This window comes from Mus caroli, unplaced genomic scaffold (genome assembly GCF_978045245.1).
Source record: "Mus caroli unplaced genomic scaffold, Mus_caroli_1 scaffold_14, whole genome shotgun sequence".
NCBI lineage: Eukaryota > Metazoa > Chordata > Mammalia > Rodentia > Muridae > Mus > Mus caroli.
Window position 1 is genome coordinate 16,920,314 of NW_028227269.1, and position 18,102 is coordinate 16,938,415.

At 44.7% G+C, this 18,102-nt stretch overlaps 1 protein-coding gene across 1 annotated transcript in view; it reads left to right on the plus strand.

The window, feature by feature from the left end:
- The window catches only part of Adam17 (ADAM metallopeptidase domain 17), a 49,901-nt gene that overhangs the window by 29,189 nt on the left and 2,610 nt on the right, over positions 1-18,102 (plus strand). Inside the window, exons 8-17 of the mRNA XM_021178582.3 lie at positions 1,153-1,266; positions 3,350-3,494; positions 3,609-3,697; positions 7,435-7,587; positions 10,366-10,565; positions 12,025-12,128; positions 12,478-12,612; positions 14,527-14,657; positions 15,393-15,471; positions 16,374-16,462. Coding sequence (XP_021034241.1) covers positions 1,153-1,266; positions 3,350-3,494; positions 3,609-3,697; positions 7,435-7,587; positions 10,366-10,565; positions 12,025-12,128; positions 12,478-12,612; positions 14,527-14,657; positions 15,393-15,471; positions 16,374-16,462 — 1,239 coding nt within the window. The remainder of the gene's footprint in view (positions 1-1,152; positions 1,267-3,349; positions 3,495-3,608; positions 3,698-7,434; positions 7,588-10,365; positions 10,566-12,024; positions 12,129-12,477; positions 12,613-14,526; positions 14,658-15,392; positions 15,472-16,373; positions 16,463-18,102) is intronic.

Genomic DNA, 18,102 nt, shown 5'->3' on the forward strand with positions numbered 1-18,102 from the left:
TTCCTTAGTTTAATAGGAATTTGTCTTAAACACACATGCAAGGGGAAACTCCTTTTTTTTTTTTTTTTTTGTTTTTTTTTTTCGAGACAGGGTTTCTCTGTATAGCCCTGGCTGTCCTGGAACTCACTTTGTAGACCAGGCTGGTCTCGAACTCAGAAATCCGCCTGCCTCTGCCTCCCGAGTGCTGGGATTAGAGGCGGGAGCGACCACGCCCGGCTCCTTTTTTTTGTTTGTTTTTGTTTTTTTTTTTTTTTTTTTTTGTTTTGAGACAGGGTTTCTCTGTGTAGCCCTGGCTGTCCTGGAACTCACTTTGTAGACCAGGCTGGCCTCGAACTCAGAAATTCGCCTGCCTCTGCCTCCCGAGTGCTGGGATTAAAGGTGTGAGCGACCACGCCCGGCCATTTTTTTTTCAATAGTCTCCTATACTATGGTACAAAAGTGGTGTTCATCCCAACCCTTCGTTTTTAAATTATTGGCTATAATTGTAATAAATATCTTAGTTTCATATAATCCAAGTTCTCGGTTTTTTTTCAAATGTGGAGGTTGTGAGAATATAGTATATTTATAACTTTATAAATAATTCATTGACATGTTTTTTTATATCATGTTTTTCAGTTTGTTTTGGGCAATAAATATATGAGCTAAACAATTTCGGTTGCAAAATATTTTTTATGGGAGTAGATATGTGTGTGTGTGTGTGTGTGTGTGTGTACGTGCGCGCGCGCACGCGCACGCATGCTTGCGCGTGTATGTATTATGGCTTGTGTGTTTAGTTTTTGAGTCAGGCAAAAACCCAGATTGCTCTTGAACTGTAGTGATGTCCCGTCTCCACCTACTAAGTGCTAGAGTTATATAGATGCTGATTTATTTATTTTTGGATATAAAGTTATGGAAGGTTATGAGCTTGCAGACTGAATGCTGGGAATCAGACCTGAGTCTGAAAACATCCCGAAACACACTAGTACATCAGGCTAGCCTTAAACTCATATCTACCTGCCTCTGGCTTTGGAGTTCTGGGCTAGAGGTGTGTGGCACAACACCTGGCCAGATGATATTGTTTGTTTGTGTGTTTGTTTTGAAATGATGAAATAGTGTAGTAGGTGTCTTAGGATGTTTTGGGATTGTTCTAAGTATGTTCTCTCTTAAGTATAGATTCGAATTCTCAAGTCTCCACAAGAGGTAAAACCTGGTGAAAGACACTTCAATATGGCAAAAAGTTTCCCAAACGAAGAGAAGGATGCTTGGGATGTGAAGACGTTATTAGAGGTAGGTCATGTTCTGCACAGTTCTTTTAATATTTGACACATACATGTATTTATACTAGTGAAGGAACATGGTAGAAACCTTAATGTCTTTGAGCATCTAATTAGGCACAGTGGCCCTTCTCTGGAAATGGACATGAATCATCATTATGTAGACTTTTATACTGTTTTGTACCTCAGGTCTCTGAAACTTAACCACAAGTCTTTCAGGGCAATACTTACCAAAGAACACGTATTGGCCAGTATGAATATAACTTGCGATCTATAGAGATGTAAATGTAAACATTTTATTTTCATTCTGGCCATGAATTTGTTAGCATCCTTGTGTGCCTTCTTACTTTAGTGTACTACTACACAATTCCAGTGTCTGTGCATATTACTGCTTTATAGTAAATTGGCTTACTGTAGTGGGATGTGAGCTAATTTCTTGTTGCTGCTGTAAGAAATGACTACAAATTTAGCAGCTTGAAATATCTCAGTGGGTGTTTTGTTTTGTTTCTTAATTTTGTAGTTTCAATGTATTGGTCCAGGTGAGTGTATATGAATTTCTTGCTTATGCACACACAAGAACAAGATTAAGTCTCAAACTTGAATGAAATTAAAGGCTGTTAGCATTTTCCCCCAGATGGAGATGGTGTGGAGTGTTTATAATACTGGCGTGTGTGATTCAGTCTGCCCACTGCCCTCCCTCTGTGAGAGGGAGGCTGAGATAGATAGTATCTTTTTGCTTAATTTTGTAGGTGATGCTTGGTTTTCGAGACAGGGTTTCTCTGTGTAGCCCTGGCTGTCCTAGAACTTGCTCTGTAGACCAGGCTGGCCTTGAACTCAGAGATCCTCCTGCCTCTGAGTGCTGGGATTAAAGGCCTGCATATCATTTGCTTTTGAGATAAGTCTCAGCAAACTGCTGTTAGCAGAGTACCGCAGCCTGAGAGGCACTTATTTTGAGAAGCCACTGGCACTTACTTTGTCATCGTTCTGGAAACCAGAAATACAAGGTTGATTTCTCCTCGGGCCTCTCTTTAGCATCTGATGTCTTCCTTTGTGTGTGTCTCTGTCCTGATCTTATGAAGACAGGCAGTGCTGGAAATGCAGTTCTAGTGTGGGACATCCTGAGGTTGTGTTCATGTGGGCCTGGGTTTGGATCCTAGCAGTGCAAACAAATGAATTAACAAGCATTCCCTCAGAATAGCAGCAGCCCATACTAGTGTTTATTGTTACACAGTAAAAACATAAACATTTGGGCCAGGTGTGGTGGCACACGCCTTTAATCCCAGCATTTGAGAGGCAGAGGCAGAGGCAGGCGGATTTCTGAGTTCAAGGCCAGCCTGGTCTACAGAGTGAGTTCCAGGACAGCCAGGGCTTCACAGAGAAACCCTGTCTGGAAAAAAACAACAAAAAAATCAAAATACAAGCATTCCCCCAAAGTAGCTTTCATAAGGGAACAGGTGGTTGCCTTAATTAGGGCCTGTGAATATGACCTTACTTGCTTTGGTAAAAGACACTGTCTTTACAGCTGCATTCTAAGTTAGTCAGGGCCAGAACATCAATGTATGAGCTTTGATATGACTACAGATTGGCAAGAGTAGGGTAAGCCTGAGCAACCAGACCTCCTGAGTTCCGAGCCTCCCGAGTGCTGGGATTAAAGGCGTGTGCCACCACGCTCGGCGTGCGCTTTTTTAATAAACTTATTTACAACTTTCTTGGATTATAAAGAATTTTAAATTCAAACAAAAATCTTTCCCTGCCCAAATAATTAGAAATAACCCCTACATAGCACTCTTGAAATACTTCGATATACTGTAGCATGGGCTGCAGTCTTTTTGGAATTGGGGCTGCTTGAGTCCTGATGCAGTCTCTGTGGGAGAGCAGTGCTTTCATTCTGAGTAGATGAATGGTGCCTGAGTGCTGCCCACCACCGCATGACCACTGTGCTTCCTACCTGCCCAGTTAGGTGTGAGCCCCAGGGAAAGCATTGGTGTAGCAAGCTATTGTAGGTGCTGGTGCTGAGCTGCAGCTGTTCTGTAATGGTGAGGTGCCCTTGAATCTGGCATGATGACAAGCTAACGAAGATCTCCCTCTTTTTAAAGCAATTTAGCTTTGATATAGCTGAAGAAGCATCTAAAGTCTGCCTGGCTCATCTTTTCACATACCAGGATTTTGATATGGGAACTCTTGGATTAGCTTATGTTGGTTCTCCCAGAGCAAACAGTCATGGAGGGGTTTGTCCAAAAGGTAAGTATATCATTGCACTCTCATGACACTGAGAGACGAAAGAGAAAGTTGACTGGGTTATGTTTCAGTTCTGAGTTTAAAAGGCAGTTTTTGTCTGTTTCCTTTTTCTTTTAGCTTATTACAACCCAACTGTGAAGAAAAACATCTATTTAAATAGTGGTCTGACTAGTACTAAAAATTATGGTAAAACTATTCTCACAAAGGTATGTTTTTTGATTTTCTTTAAAAACTTTATTAAAAAATAGTGTGTGTACACACCACAGGCACACAAGCATGGGCCCTGACAGATACCAGAAGGGGATGTTGGAATTGCTGGAGCTGGAGTTAGAGAAGGTGGTTGTGAACCATCTGATACCAGTGCTGGGACTGACCATGCAGCCTCTGGAAGAGTAGCCAGGGCTTTTTTTTTTTTTTTTTAAAGATTTATTTATTTATTACATGTAAGTACACTGTAGCTGTCTTCAGACACTCCAGAAGAGGGCGCCAGATCTCGTTACGGATGGTTGTGAGCCACCATGTGGTTGCTGGGATTAGAACTCTGGACCTTCGGAAGAGCAGTCGGGTGCTCTTACCCACTGAGCCATCTCTCCAGCCCCTAGCCAGGGCTTTTAACTACTGAGCCAACTCTTCAGCCTCTGTTTTTGTTTTTAAACAGGACAGATTTGGAATCTATTGCATTAGTATGCTGGTTACATATTTACAGTGGTATCTTTGTCAATAGTAATGTGTACTTGGTGGACAATGTGACTGTGTGCTCTGCCCTTAGCAGTTAAGGCGCTGCTCTGTTGTCTGCTGGTCTTCATAGGCTGTTAAAGGGTATGAGTCCCTAGCCTTTGTTTGTGACCATTTTTCCTCATAGATTGTTCTATCTTGTTTTGGAGTCTGGAGATGTAGCTCCGCTAGTAGAATGCTGGCCTAGCATATACCATGTAACACCAAGGAGAGTGATGCACGCTTATAATCCTACCCATGGGAGGGTGGAGGCAGGGGGATCAACATTTCAAGATTGTTCTCAGCTCCATAGTAAATTCAAGGCCAGCTCAGGATACTTGAGACCTATCTCAAAAAACAAAACAAAGAAAACAAGAAACCCTGTTTTTGTGTAGATAGATCTGTTCAAGTGTATTTTGCTATAAATAATAGAAAATACAGTAACCATTAGTGGCCTAAATAGGGGCTTATTTTTCTGAATTATGGTAGCTGAGTCAGTCTTCTCCAGGTATACACTGGGGCATTCAGAGTTCTCTCAGTTTGGGTCTCTCTGGTTTTCCTTTAGCCTTTCTCAGCACAAGTCCTCTGTCCTCATGCTGCAGCCTCAAAGGGACAAGGTCCTTCTCGTCTCTGATGAGGAAAGCAGGAAGAAGAGACTAGAGCTTCTGTAGGTTGTCCTTCTACCAACGCTGTCTCCAAGCCTCGCCCATTGGTTTCTGGTTATGCCTCCCTGGGCACTAGTTGGCAACATGAGTGCCCATAGCACCAGGGCAGGAAGGTATCTACTTTAGCTGAATATGTTGCTGCTCAGTACAGAATTAGGGCACTTTAAAAATAAGAGAGCTGGGCATGATGATGCCCACCTTTAATCTGAACATTCGGGAGGGAGAGGCCTCAAACTCAAAGAGTTTGGTCTAGTGAGTTCCTGCTAGGACTATGTACAGATCTTGTTTCAAAAAACCAAGTATATTTAAAATGGGGAGAGTAGGTATTGGTAGGAAAAAATAGTATATGATACACTGGTATGTTGACTCTGAGCTTAAAATTGACTACGTGGGGCTGGAAAGCTGGCTCAACAGTTAAGACTGCTTCGTGGTCTTCACGGGGCCTTTGTTTGGTTCCTAGCACCAGGGATCCAACACCCTCTTCTAGCCTCCCCAGGCACTGGACTCACTAACATATCCACCCAGAGACTGAGTGTACATAACTAAAATCAATCCTCTCTATTATTATTATTATTATCATTATTATCGTTTTGTTTATTTGCTTGTTTGTTTTTTGAGACAAGGTTTCTCTATGTGGTCCTTTCTGTCTGTCCTGGATCTTGCTCTATAGACCAGGCTGGCCTCAAACTCAGAAATCCACTGGGATCAAAGGCATGTGCCACCACCACCCGGCTTTTTAAATTTTCTTCCCTCCTTTGTGGAGCAGTTGGGACTCTTTAATCGAGATACTTTTGTCCTTATGCAAAATGCTTACTTTTTTGTTTAATGTGCTTATTTTGGTGAGACAGTCTCACTTGACTTTGAGATTCACTTGTCTCAGTCTCCTGAGTGCTGGAATTGCAGGCACAGAGCAAGAAGCCCAGTTTAAAGGTATTCTTATGGGGCTGGAGAGATGCCTCAGTGTTTTCAGAGCAATGACTGCTCTTCCAGAGGTCCAGAGTTCAAGTCCCAGCAGCCACATGGTGGCTTACAACCATCTGTAATGGGATCCAATGTCCTCTTCTGGTGTGTCTGAAGACAGCCATAGTGTACTTGAATACATAAAATAAATAAATAAAAAGGATTCATTAAAAAAAAAATTACCCAAATTGTTTTTTTAAAAAGTGTTCTTGTGTTATTCCTAGATAACTTTGTGTGTGTGTGTTTCATCCTCCACTGTGTGTCACTCGAGTAGCCTTAATGTCCTAAGCCAGTGCAGTCCTTCTGCCTCCCAAGTACTGTAGGGTAGGCTGGATAGCTTGTCTGTTCTGTTGGGGGCTTAGTTAAAGCAGGTATTTGATCCTAGGGTTATAATTCCTAGCAAATTATCTGTTGCTTCCGAATGCTTTGTCTTGCTTTCTATTTGTCTTCTTGTTGTTTCCTACATGTGTGTTTTAACTTGTTCACTGTCCTTGACCTTTGGTTTTGGTTATAGCAGTCTCTTCACATCCCCATTCTGTATAGCTCTGTTCTTCCATGCTTGTTGTAATTTTTTAAAAAGATTTAATTATTTTATGTATATGAGTACATTATTGCTCTCTTCAGACACACCAGAAGAGGGCATTGGATCCCATTACAGATGATTGGGAGCTACCATGTGGTTACTGAGACTTGAGGTCTTAATCACTGAGCCATCTCTCCAGCCCCTTAACTTTTTTTTTTAATATAAAAACTTGTATTTTTTTTGTTCTACTTTAAAAGTTTTGTTGGCATCTGTCAGCTCTTGCCCTCTACCCTTGTTCTCTGTCTCCTCCTTATTCCTGAAGGAGGAGAAGTAAGGGTGGTATTCATTCTTGAACTGAAGCATCCTGTTACTGTTTTCCACTCCCAAGAAATGTTAAAGGCCTTGGGACAGTTGAGATGGCTCAGAAGGTAAAACAGCCTAAGCTGGATCCCTGCAAGGCGTGGGTTTGCGTATTGGGAGGAGAGTTGCCACTGTTGATGGAAGATGGAAACAGAAACCATACAGGCGTTGGGCTTCTAGCCCCTCCGCCCCGCACCCTCTTAACTCCCCCTCCCTATTTGTGCATGTGGCAGTCAGGGGTCAACTTTGGGGGTGGCTTCTCATGCTCCATTCACCTTATTTTTGTTTTTTAACTAATGAACGTATTGTTTATATGTGTGCATATGTGCCCACGTGAGTTTATGGACACAGAGGAGCCTTCATTTTTGATCTCCTGGAACTAGAGTTAACAGGTGGTTGCACCTAAACTCTGCAAGTGCAGTGACACTCTTAAACACTGCGTCATTCCACTCCAACCCCGAATTATATTTATTGAGGACTGGGAGATGGCTTAGCAGGTAGATACCATACAGAACAACTCTGACCTCACATTCATTGTGCCGCACGCCCCCCCTCCCCCCGTACAAATAAGTGTAAAAAGTTTTTTATGTGGGGTATGTGATAGGTGTATGTGGCCATTTATGGGAATAATTCTTATTCCATTTGGTCTGAAAAATATAACCTGGGCCCAACTGGGCAAAAATAACTGATGATTACATACGCTCTTTCCCTGATCCTTAAGGAAGCTGACCTGGTTACAACTCATGAATTGGGACACAATTTTGGAGCAGAACATGACCCTGATGGACTAGCAGAATGTGCCCCAAATGAGGACCAAGGAGGAAAGTATGTCATGTATCCCATAGCTGTGAGTGGTGACCATGAGAATAATAAGGTATGTGTGTTTTGATTGTTTTCAGTGGTAGGAAAGAAGGTGATGCCATGTTAACAGAAAGGGGGCTCAGGAAAGTATCAATCCCTAACTGTTTCCCTAGAGGTGGAACTGTCAAATACTGAACCTCATCTTAAGGGTGCTTTTAGCTGTCATTTGGAAGTTTTGTAAAGATTAATCACATGTAAGTTTGGGTCCCTACACTAGTGATTTTGTCAGAGTCCTACTTTTGAGGGTGTTTAGCTCAGCCTTAAAAATGACCTGACAGTTTTTTTTTTTTTTTTTTTTTTTTTTGGTTTTTTCGAGACAGGGTTTCTCTGTATAGCTCTGGCTGTCCTGGAACTCACTTTGTAGACCAGGCTGGCCTCGAACTCAGAAATCCACCTGCCTCTGCCTCCCAAGTGCTGGGATTAAAGGCGTGCGCCACCACCGCCGCCCGGCTGACCTGACAGTTTTAATTACAATATGACTCATTTAATTTAGCAGTACTTCACAGTGTGCTGCCACCACCCTTCCTCCTAGTCCCCTTCCTCTTCCTCCCTCCCTTCTGTACTAGGGATTAAATGTGCCTTAATAAAACTCTTAAAAACAACTAATAAAGATGGACAAGAAAATGGGTCAATACAGAAAACTGTGAAGCCATGTGGAAGCTGGTGAGGGGCGTGAGCATCAGTGAGACTGTTGTCTCTTCACTGCATGCTTGGACGCTTCTCCAGTAGACTATACAACACCCAGTGAGGGAAAAGTCCCATGTGGCTTCCGCTCTGGATCTCTCTGATTGTGAGGATACTGCCAGATGGGGACTGTGTAACTTTACACTCTGCTGCAAGGGAAAGCACATGGTGCTACTTCTCCTTCTGCGGAAATCCCCATGGCCTGTGAGAGCCTGCTAGTGGGAGTGGAGTGTGGGGAGAACTGTTTTTTTGGGGGATGCTGAGCTGTCAGTGAAGCACAGTTTGTTTTGTCCTGCATCTATCACATTTAGTACATATTTTCTCCTAACAGTTTAGTTTTCCGAACTGGTATCTCCTCCTCCTTATGAAAAAATACTATGCATCTTCTATGCTTTAAATTGTTTTCAAATACTTTTTTTACATTTATTTATTTGTGGACGTCATGTGTATGCCATGACGTGTGGAGCTCAGAGGACAGCTTTGGGTGGGGGTGGGGGGGGGTCTTTCCTTTTATCTGGGGATTGTGCTTGTCAGGTTGGCAGCAGGGTCCTTTTACCTGCAGAGGCCCTTAATTAATTAATCTCTTCCTTTCTTGTTTTGTCCTCCCCTCCCCTCCCCTCCCCTCCCCTCCCCTCCCCTCCCCTCCCCTCCCCTCCCCTCCCCTCCCCTCCCCTCCCCTCCCCTCCCCTCCCCTCCCCTCCCCTCCCCTCCCCTCCCCTCCCCTCCCCTCTTAACAGGGTCTCTGTATATAGTCCTGGCTGACCTGGAACTTGCTGTGTAGATCAGGCTTGAATTCACAGAGATCTTCCTGCCTCTGTGTCCTGAGTACTGGGATTAAAGTTGTACACCACCCTGACCAGTTCATGAGTTTCTTAAACATTTTTTAACTAGGTGAAAAGAGCTATAGAATTATAGAAATAAGGTGGTTCTTTCATTTCACCTGGACAAATAGCCCTCTCTGCTACTAGATGGGCCAACAAGCAGCTGCCCTATGGTGATGCATGAGCTGTGAATGCTGATATTAGTGGGAAGAAAGAAGGGATGCTAAGGGCTGTGATCCCCTTGAGAAGGACACTGAAAGAAAAGCAAGGTTGTAGATAAATACAAGACTAGGGTTTAGAGATGGTGGACACAAAGCCAGTGACAGCTTGATCATTATTGCTCAGCACAGTCTACGCCCTAGAGAGCCATTGTTTGAGAGTTTAACTGCTAAGGAAGAGGTTTTCTTGCTGGCTGTGGTGGTTTAGGTCCTCATCTAAGGTCACTGACCATTTTGACCTGTGGGGCACAGGAGGTGCACTTCTTACCCCAGCACTCGGGAGGCAGAGGCAGGTGGATCAGGTGGTTCAGGGCAAATCTGGTCTAGAGAGTTCCAGGCCAGGGGTCAGGCTGTTTTGAGACCCTGGTCTTAAAACAAAAAATGAAGCAAACACTATAGCTGTTTTGAGTTGACTAGAGGGAAATAATGTTTTAGCAATGTCTCTGAAATTAGCCCGTTGACACTAAAGTCAGTGGTAGACTGGAGCCAGATAGTTCAGTTTGAATTCTTCATTTTATATTCTAGACAAGTCGTTGCCTTCCTAGTGATGCAGTCCTTTCATACAGCCCTTACGTTGTAGTGGCCCCCAACCATAAATTATTTTCATTACTACTTCATAACCGTAACTTTGCTGCTGTTACGAATTATAATATAAATATCTGATATGCAGGGTTACAACCCAGAGGTTGAGAACCACTGTTCTAAAAGCACAGGGTGGGCTGGGCAAGCAAGCAAGATTTTCTAGAAGGGTAGGTGGCAATCTACAGTGCCCATTCTTTGAGCTATTCCTCCCGGTCATTCTGTTCCAGACAGCAAGTGAGGTCATGCTTAGCAATAGGAAGTACAGACAGTGCTGTCAGTAAGTCACTCAGTAACCAGTGTCTGATAATTGGTCTCTTCTATCTTACTTTATTTCAGTAATTTCTTAATGTGGAATTTGCAGGTGACTCTTGACACAGTGGTGGCGTTGGTGGGGGCTTTGCAGTTAGGTTTGTCTGTAGAGTAGCACTGCCTGGGAATGCATTCATCTTGGTCTTTTCCACTCTCATGGCCCTGTTTTCTTTTAAGATGTTTTCAAACTGCAGTAAACAGTCCATCTACAAGACCATAGAAAGTAAGGCTCAAGAGTGCTTCCAGGAGCGCAGCAACAAGGTGTGTGGCAACTCCAGGGTGGATGAAGGAGAGGAGTGTGACCCGGGTATTATGTACCTGAACAACGACACCTGCTGCAATAGTGACTGCACACTGAAGCCGGGTGTGAGGTGCAGGTGAGAGTGTTCCCACCGGGGCAGGGGATGGATAGCGAAGGTGCAGATAACAGGAGATTGCAAATGCAGGCAACGTGGCACTTTCTCTGGATAGACGAGGCTCTCCTGGAACTCCAAGAGATCCATCCACCTCCACCTCCCTAGTGCTTTAAGATTTATGTTTATTTTAAAATTAGCTTGGTGACAACTGCCTGTACTAGCTGTTCACTGGAGCTTTAAAAATATCTTTTTAAAGCCAGGCACGGTGAGGCATACTTTTAATCCCAGTACTCGAAAGGCACGGGAGGCAGGTCTTCGTGAATTGGAGTCCAACCTGATGTACATAGTAAGCTCCAGGCCAGCCAAGGCCACACAGTGAGACTATGTGGAAAACCCAAAATCTTTTTAAAATAAATAAAGTTGATTTAACAAGCCTACTCATAGCTCTATCTGTTACAGTAGCAAAATATTGGAGTAATCAAAGGTATTGCTAGAAGACAAATTGTTATTGTATACCCATGTAATAGAATAATGTGGAGGTGCTGTTAAATGATTATTAAGCAAATTCCAAATTGGTGAGTAAATCTAACCAGAAAAGAAAAAAGCAGTGTTTGGTGAAAAAAAAGACTTTTTTCTTAACTAGTAAGATATATATATAAGATACAATTTGTTAAACGCATGAAACTCAAGAAGAACGAAGACCAAAGTGTGGACACTGTGCCCCTTCTTGGAATTGGGAACAAAACACCCATGGAAAGAGTTACAGAGATATAGTTTGGAGCTGTGAAGAAAGGATGGACCATCTAAAGACTGCCATATCCAGGGATCCATCCTATAATCAGCTTCCAAACACTGACACCATTGCATACACTAGCAAGATTTTGCTGAAAGGACCCAGATATAGCTGTCTCTTGTGAGACAATGCCGGGGCCTAGCAAACACAGAAGTGGATGCTTACAGTCAGCTATTGGATGGATCACAGGGCCCCCAATGGAGGAGCTAGAGAAAGTACCCAAGGAGCTAAAGGGAACTGCAACCCCATAGGTGGAACATTATTATGAACTAACCAGTACCCCAGAGCTCTTGACTCTAGCTGCATTTGTATCAAAAGATGGCCTAGTCGGCCATCACTGGAAAGAGAGGCCCATTGGACTTGCCAACTTTATATGTCCCAGTACAGGGGAATGCCAGGGCCAAGGGGTGGGGGTGGGTGGGTGGGGGACTGGGGGGGGGAGTGTATTGGGGACTTTTTGGATAGCATTGGAAATGTAATTGAGGAAAATACCTAATTAAAAAAAAAGAAAAGGAAAAAAAAAGATATATATATATATGTGGTACAGCTAACTCCTCCAGAGGAGTCAGACTGCAGTAGTGACTTGGCCCTAGGGTCTTGCTTCAGTTTTCAGGTCACTAACACAACCATAGCATTTGATGTTGGGCTGTCATTGGAATTGAATGGTGTTTGTCTGCTCTTCCATAGTGATAGGAACAGTCCTTGCTGTAAAAACTGTCAGTTTGAGACGGCGCAGAAGAAGTGCCAGGAGGCTATTAATGCTACGTGCAAAGGAGTGTCTTACTGCACAGGTATGCATTTCCCTTGCTTCTCCAGGGCCTGTGAAGATGTATTTGAAACCAGGGTCAAGTTTCCTTCAGGTGAAAGCAGCCCTTGAGGCTTTGCTGTTTGCTGGTTCGCATTTTTTGTTGTTGTTTTGTTTTTTAGAGACAGGGTTTCTCTGTTGTACCCCTGGCTGTCCTGGAACTCACTCTGTAGACCAGGTTGGCCTCGAACTCAGAGATCCACCTGCCTCTGCCTCCTGAGTGCTGGGATTAAAGACGTGTGCCACCATCACCTGGCTGGGTCCGCATTTTATGAGAAGCAGCCTGTGGCAACTGTTGTGCCCTGGACTGAGTGTGAATGGGTGTTTGCCTCCAGGGAATAGCAGTGAGTGCCCCCCACCCGGAGATGCTGAAGATGACACTGTGTGCTTGGACCTTGGCAAGTGCAAGGCTGGGAAATGCATCCCTTTCTGCAAGAGGGAGCAGGAGCTGGAGTCCTGCGCATGCGTTGGTGAGTAGTTTCTAAGTCCTGCAGCTGCATAACCGTGATTTTTGTCTTGCTCATGAAGAGTGAGGAAGCCAATTAGGGATAAGGAAAGCAGCAAGGCACGCTAGGGATAGTCCTGGGATAGCCTGGAGTCGGATAGCCCTGTGCTCAGATCCCGGCTCCCTCCCACCTGCTGAGCTCATTTCCTACTCCATATCAGACACGTGTCGTCGTGTCGGGCAGGCTCCTTGGACACATGGAGAGGCATTGAGAGGATGGTGGAGGACTGTCCTCGCCCTCCCCACACATCATCTAAAGCAAAAGCAGCAGTAGCTTCGTCCCAATGGCACTAATGGAGGAAACTCTGGAACTAAGCCAAAGCCATTTCCTATAGATTAGATTTACAGTGTTTGTGTGTGTGCTCATTTGCATGCATTTGTACCTGTGGACCTTCCTCCATGCACACATGCTCAGAGGGTCACATGTAGGGCTCAGGAATCAAACTCAGGTTTTCAAGCTTGGCAGCCTTTACCTGATTTGCCCTCTGGGTGGGAATTTTGATGATGCCACCAAAGTCTGCCACCCTCTCATCCCTGCTGGGGCAGCCTGGGAAAGCAGCCTTTTATTGGTAGCCTCAGTTTTCCTTGGGTTCCCATGCTGTTATTTTTGGAATCACTAGGTCTGAAGGGAGGATATTCAGGGCCTGGCTTCACTCCACGGTGGAGCTGGTGGATGCTGCCAGCTCTCTGTTCCATATAGAGACATCAGTGTTAAATCATGAGGGCGGCGGCTGTGGGGGGCGGGGGTTGACCCATAAGCTGGAGTGAGTGGTCCTCCAGGTGAGTCACTGTAAGGACAGCACATGCTGGGGACAGTTCAGCAGGAGAGCATCTGACTAGCAGGCATGCATGAGGCCTGTGGTTAAGCGAGAGACAAGACAGCTGCCAGTAAATGACCGAGTGAATGGCACCAGGCTTGCAGTGCCTTGGAAAGACAAAGTCTAGGTCACAGTGCCTCTGTGTAATAAACGTTTGGTTTGCATTGCGTTCTGCTTGACTTTTCTCCTGAAGGTAAACGAAGCTCCCCCCCAGAGCAAACGTTACACTGGACAGGAAAGTTTTAATTCTGAGTGTCTGCACATCTGCTGCTGACTGTTGACTTTGACCCCAGATGGTGTCAGAGCTCCTCATGAGTAGGGTCCTGTCAAGTCCAGGCTGTGGTTCTCATATCATTGGCCCAGGGTAGGGTAGACCTTACCCTGAGAAGCCAGGGATAGGAGCTGGCAGGGTGATAGGCATGTTGGGCAGAGGGTGCATTTGAAGAACATTAGGCAGGTTAGGCAGAGAGGAGAATTTGGCTTAATCTATTAAAGTTTTCTGTTGATAATTCTTTTCTTTTTCTGAGACAGGATCTCACTTTGTGCCCTGATTGTCCTGGAACATACTATGTAGACCAGATTGTCTTGGTATTCATAGAGATCTGCCTGCCTCTGATCCCAAGTTCTGGGATTAAAAGTTTGTGCCAGACGGGCATGGTGGCGCATGCCTTTAATCCCAGCACTCGGGAGGCAGAGGCAGGCGGATTTCTGAGTTCGAGGCCAGCCTGGTCTACAAAGTGAGCTCCAGGACAGCCAGGGCTATACAGAGAAACCCTGTCTCAAAAAACCAAAAAAAAAAATTTTGTGCCACCATGCCCAGCTAATAGTTGTTTAATGTGAAGGAAGAGCTGAGGAATATTAACTTGGGAGCGTTGGGCCATTTTCTTTTTGTGGTGCTGGACCTGGAACCCAAGCCCTCACAATGACCATGCAGGCACTCTGCCTGAAGCCCTCAGCCCTGGATAGTATCAGCTTTTGACATCTAGGAGTAAGGCCAAAGACTAGATGTCAAGATGCTGGTGGTGAGGACTCCCATGTCAGCTGGCATGCTTCTCTTTCAGACACTGACAACTCATGCAAGGTGTGCTGCAGAAACCTTTCTGGCCCGTGTGTGCCGTACGTCGATGCAGAGCAAAAGAACTTGTTTTTGAGGAAAGGGAAGCCATGTACAGTAGGGTTCTGTGACATGAATGTAAGTATCTGCCCTGTTGTGGAATTATGCATGCTAAGACAGTAAAGAGTACCACACAGCCCTGCCCCAGCCTGCCGTCACATAGAGTTCCAGGCCAGACAGGGTTACTAGTGAGATCTGGTCTCAAAAAAGAAACAACAAAAAGTAAGTTTCCTCTCCAGGTCTGCTGTCTTTGAGCTCAGTTTTGAATTCCACTAACCCTAGAATACCTGCCTACTTCATCTTACATAGACCTTGTCTGTACATACTCAATGAAAGCATTGGGTAAAAAGGTAAAAAGATAGCATTTGTGTTTGGATTGCCTTTGTTTGCAAAACCAAGTACTTAATGTTCTAAAGCCCTCTTGTCCACTGTGTATATCATTACTGTCATTCTGACTGAGGTATTCCTGGGGTTATAGCTTTCTTGAGTCAATACACTTCTTTGCTGGATGTGACAACACACTCCTGAATTCTTAGCCATTAGAAGCAGACAGACAAGCCCAGTTTGAGATATACAGGACACTGTCTGAATTCACCCAGCCCCACCCCTGCACCAGATATTTTTTAAGGGATGTATTGTGAAAGTGCTAGTGAGAGGACCTGCTTTCTTGGGTAGCTTCATTACCCAAGAAATTACCACCCTGTGTCCAGGTGGGCCACCAGGCAGAGCTGGTTACGTGCCCATTGTTTTTCCGAGGCTCCAGTAGCTCTAAGCATGCTGTTTGGCATAGTGTGATTTCTTTTCTTCTTATAGGGCAAATGTGAGAAACGAGTACAGGATGTAATTGAGCGATTTTGGGATTTCATTGACCAGCTGAGCATCAACACTTTTGGTAAGTGAAAGATTTCCTAGATTATTTACCAAGATCTAAGCTGATTCCTGTGGTGACGCGGGTATGGTCTCGCCCCACACTTGTTATGGAATAACTCTGGATAGCTCAGGGTCAAGAGCACTGGTTGTTCTTCTAGAGGACCAGGTTTCAATTTCCTAGCATCCTCATGGTGGCTCATAATTACCTGTAACTCTAGCTTCAGGGACTCCAGCATTTGTTTCTAGTCTCTCATTCTGCATTCATATAGTACACAGACATGTGTGTATGCAGAGCACAGAAAAATGAAGGTTAAGGGAGGGGAAACTGGGAAGGGAGGCAACATTTAGAATGTAAAAAAAAACAATTTTAAAGAAACAGAGCCAGGCGTGGTGGTGCACGCCTTTAATCGCAGCACTCGGGAGGCAGAGGCAGAGGCAGAGGCAGAGGCAGGTGGATTTCTGAGTTTGAGGCCAGCCTGGTCTACAAAGTGAGTTCCCGGACAGCCAGGGATATACAGAGAAACCCTGTCTCAAAACACCTCCTCCCCCCCCCCAAAAAAAAAAAAAGTTAAAAATTTAAACAACTTTGTTGTCGAAGACAACGTGAACTCATTCCAGGTCTGTTGCTGTGAGTCTTGCATGTATGAGTTTTCAGAAGAGAGCGGTCCACCTGAACGTGTAAGAGTTACTTACCAGTAGATATCAAATTTATAGAAGGCAAAACCCCATAGATTTTAGCTATAAAACAGTTTTCAGGCAATCAAAGCAGTGTCTTGCGAAGGGTGCTGTGCTTGATCTGCTGGTACGGCCACACAGGAAGGCTCCTCATCCCCTAGCACAGCCCCGTGGCCAGGAGACTCAGGAGAGCTTTGTAGGAGGCTTGTGAAATGTGATTGAGGCGTTTACTGTTTGAATTATTCACAGGGAAGTTTCTGGCAGATAACATCGTTGGGTCTGTTCTGGTTTTCTCCTTGATATTTTGGATTCCTTTCAGCATTCTTGTCCACTGTGTGGTAAGTCACCAAAGTTTAAGTGATCAAATGTTTTACAGAAATGCCGAGTGACTTCAGATTGAAAGATTGAAAAAAAAAGTTGCCATAGCTATTATGAGTGTTCAAGACAGCTTATCTAGAAACCTACTGGCGGTGTGTGGACAGAAGAGCAGCTCAGTGCCTAGCTCAGCTAGTAGAGGGTGTCCCTGGGGCACCGATATCATAGGGCATGCACCTAGGAAATTGAGGCAGGAGGACCAGGAGCTCAAAGTTACACTCGGGTACATAGTGAGAAGCCTTGGTACATGAGGCCATGTCTCACACAGCAGCCAGTAGACACTCACTGCCACACTCGACTGCCTGGGTTCTTTCCTTAGGACTTAAGTGGTGGAAGGAGAGGGTTGACTCTCCAGAGTCCTCCCATGTCCCCATGCACATCCCAGCTTGTAGGCCATGGCACACTCACGTGCAAAATAACATAATGAAGGCTTTAAAATATATTTCTGTATGTATATTTTGCTATTTAACTATTATTTGGAACTTTAAACATAGGAGAACAGTTAGCTGGACTTGCTTGGGGCTATGACTTGTAAAGTCTCTCAACAAGAGCACTTTTAGGCTGACTTGGTTAGAGAGGAACAAAGTCAACATTTCTGAGATGTTCCCCATGGACTATGTATGTATGTATGGACTATGTAGCTTGTTGACATTGTGTTCATATCTTTATAAATTTTTAGGGTTTCAAAACTTTGCCTTGTGTGAGTGAGGGGTGGGTAAAGGGTCTCTGAGGCTGTCACACTGCCCTCCTGGCTTGTCCTGTAGTGTGGAACACAGCACTGAGAGGTGGAAAGGCTCTGGGGCACTTGTGCCAGGCAGGGCTGCAGTGGCGACTCTGTTAGAAGACGCGTCTCAGGGTGGCAGGGCCGGTGCTCTTGAGTGCTTTGGCTACAGAGTTGGGTGGATTTTGTGTACGTTGAATGTGTACATACATAGGGATCATGAAGCTAATCCCTGATTTCAGAGCAGAGCCACTGACTGGTGGTTTGTGTCTAGCCACAGAATGCGTTTATGGCACCAGGCATAAGTTGTGGCGCAGTTCTTGCAGTTGTCTTTCTTTCCCTTTGTCAGTTACAATGCAGCCACCTGCATAGATACAACATGAGGATCAAGACTCAATTCCTCTAGAAGTGTGGTATCTGTGAAATCAGCTAAGAGGCTGTGGGTTGGGGTGGTGAAGTCGGGACCCAGGGATGCTGTGAATAGTCACCTTTGCCAGTACTGTCTCAGTGCATGAGTGTTGTGGACATGGGCAGAACCTGTTGTACATAAACCCTCTTATTCTCCTGCCCAGTCTAAGCTAGCTTTGAAAAATAGGCCTTAAAGCACCCTTTCGTTTTGTATCCATGTTAGTGTTGGTAGAGAGCAGCACTTCTTGCTGTGTGTATGTGTCAGGCTGCATAAATGTGTTCTTAGCTAGTAAACCTGCTGTCCCTTGGGTTTCTTCTTGGCAGTGTGTGGAGGATTGGCAGATAGACCCAAGGTTCAAGTGTGTTAGGCAACTGCTCCAGTGTTGAGCCACATCCTGCGTTGAGGTCTAAGTTCACTCAGCCTTAGGAGCAGTGATCAGGAAGCACTCACCATTTGAGGGCTGAATTCCTTTA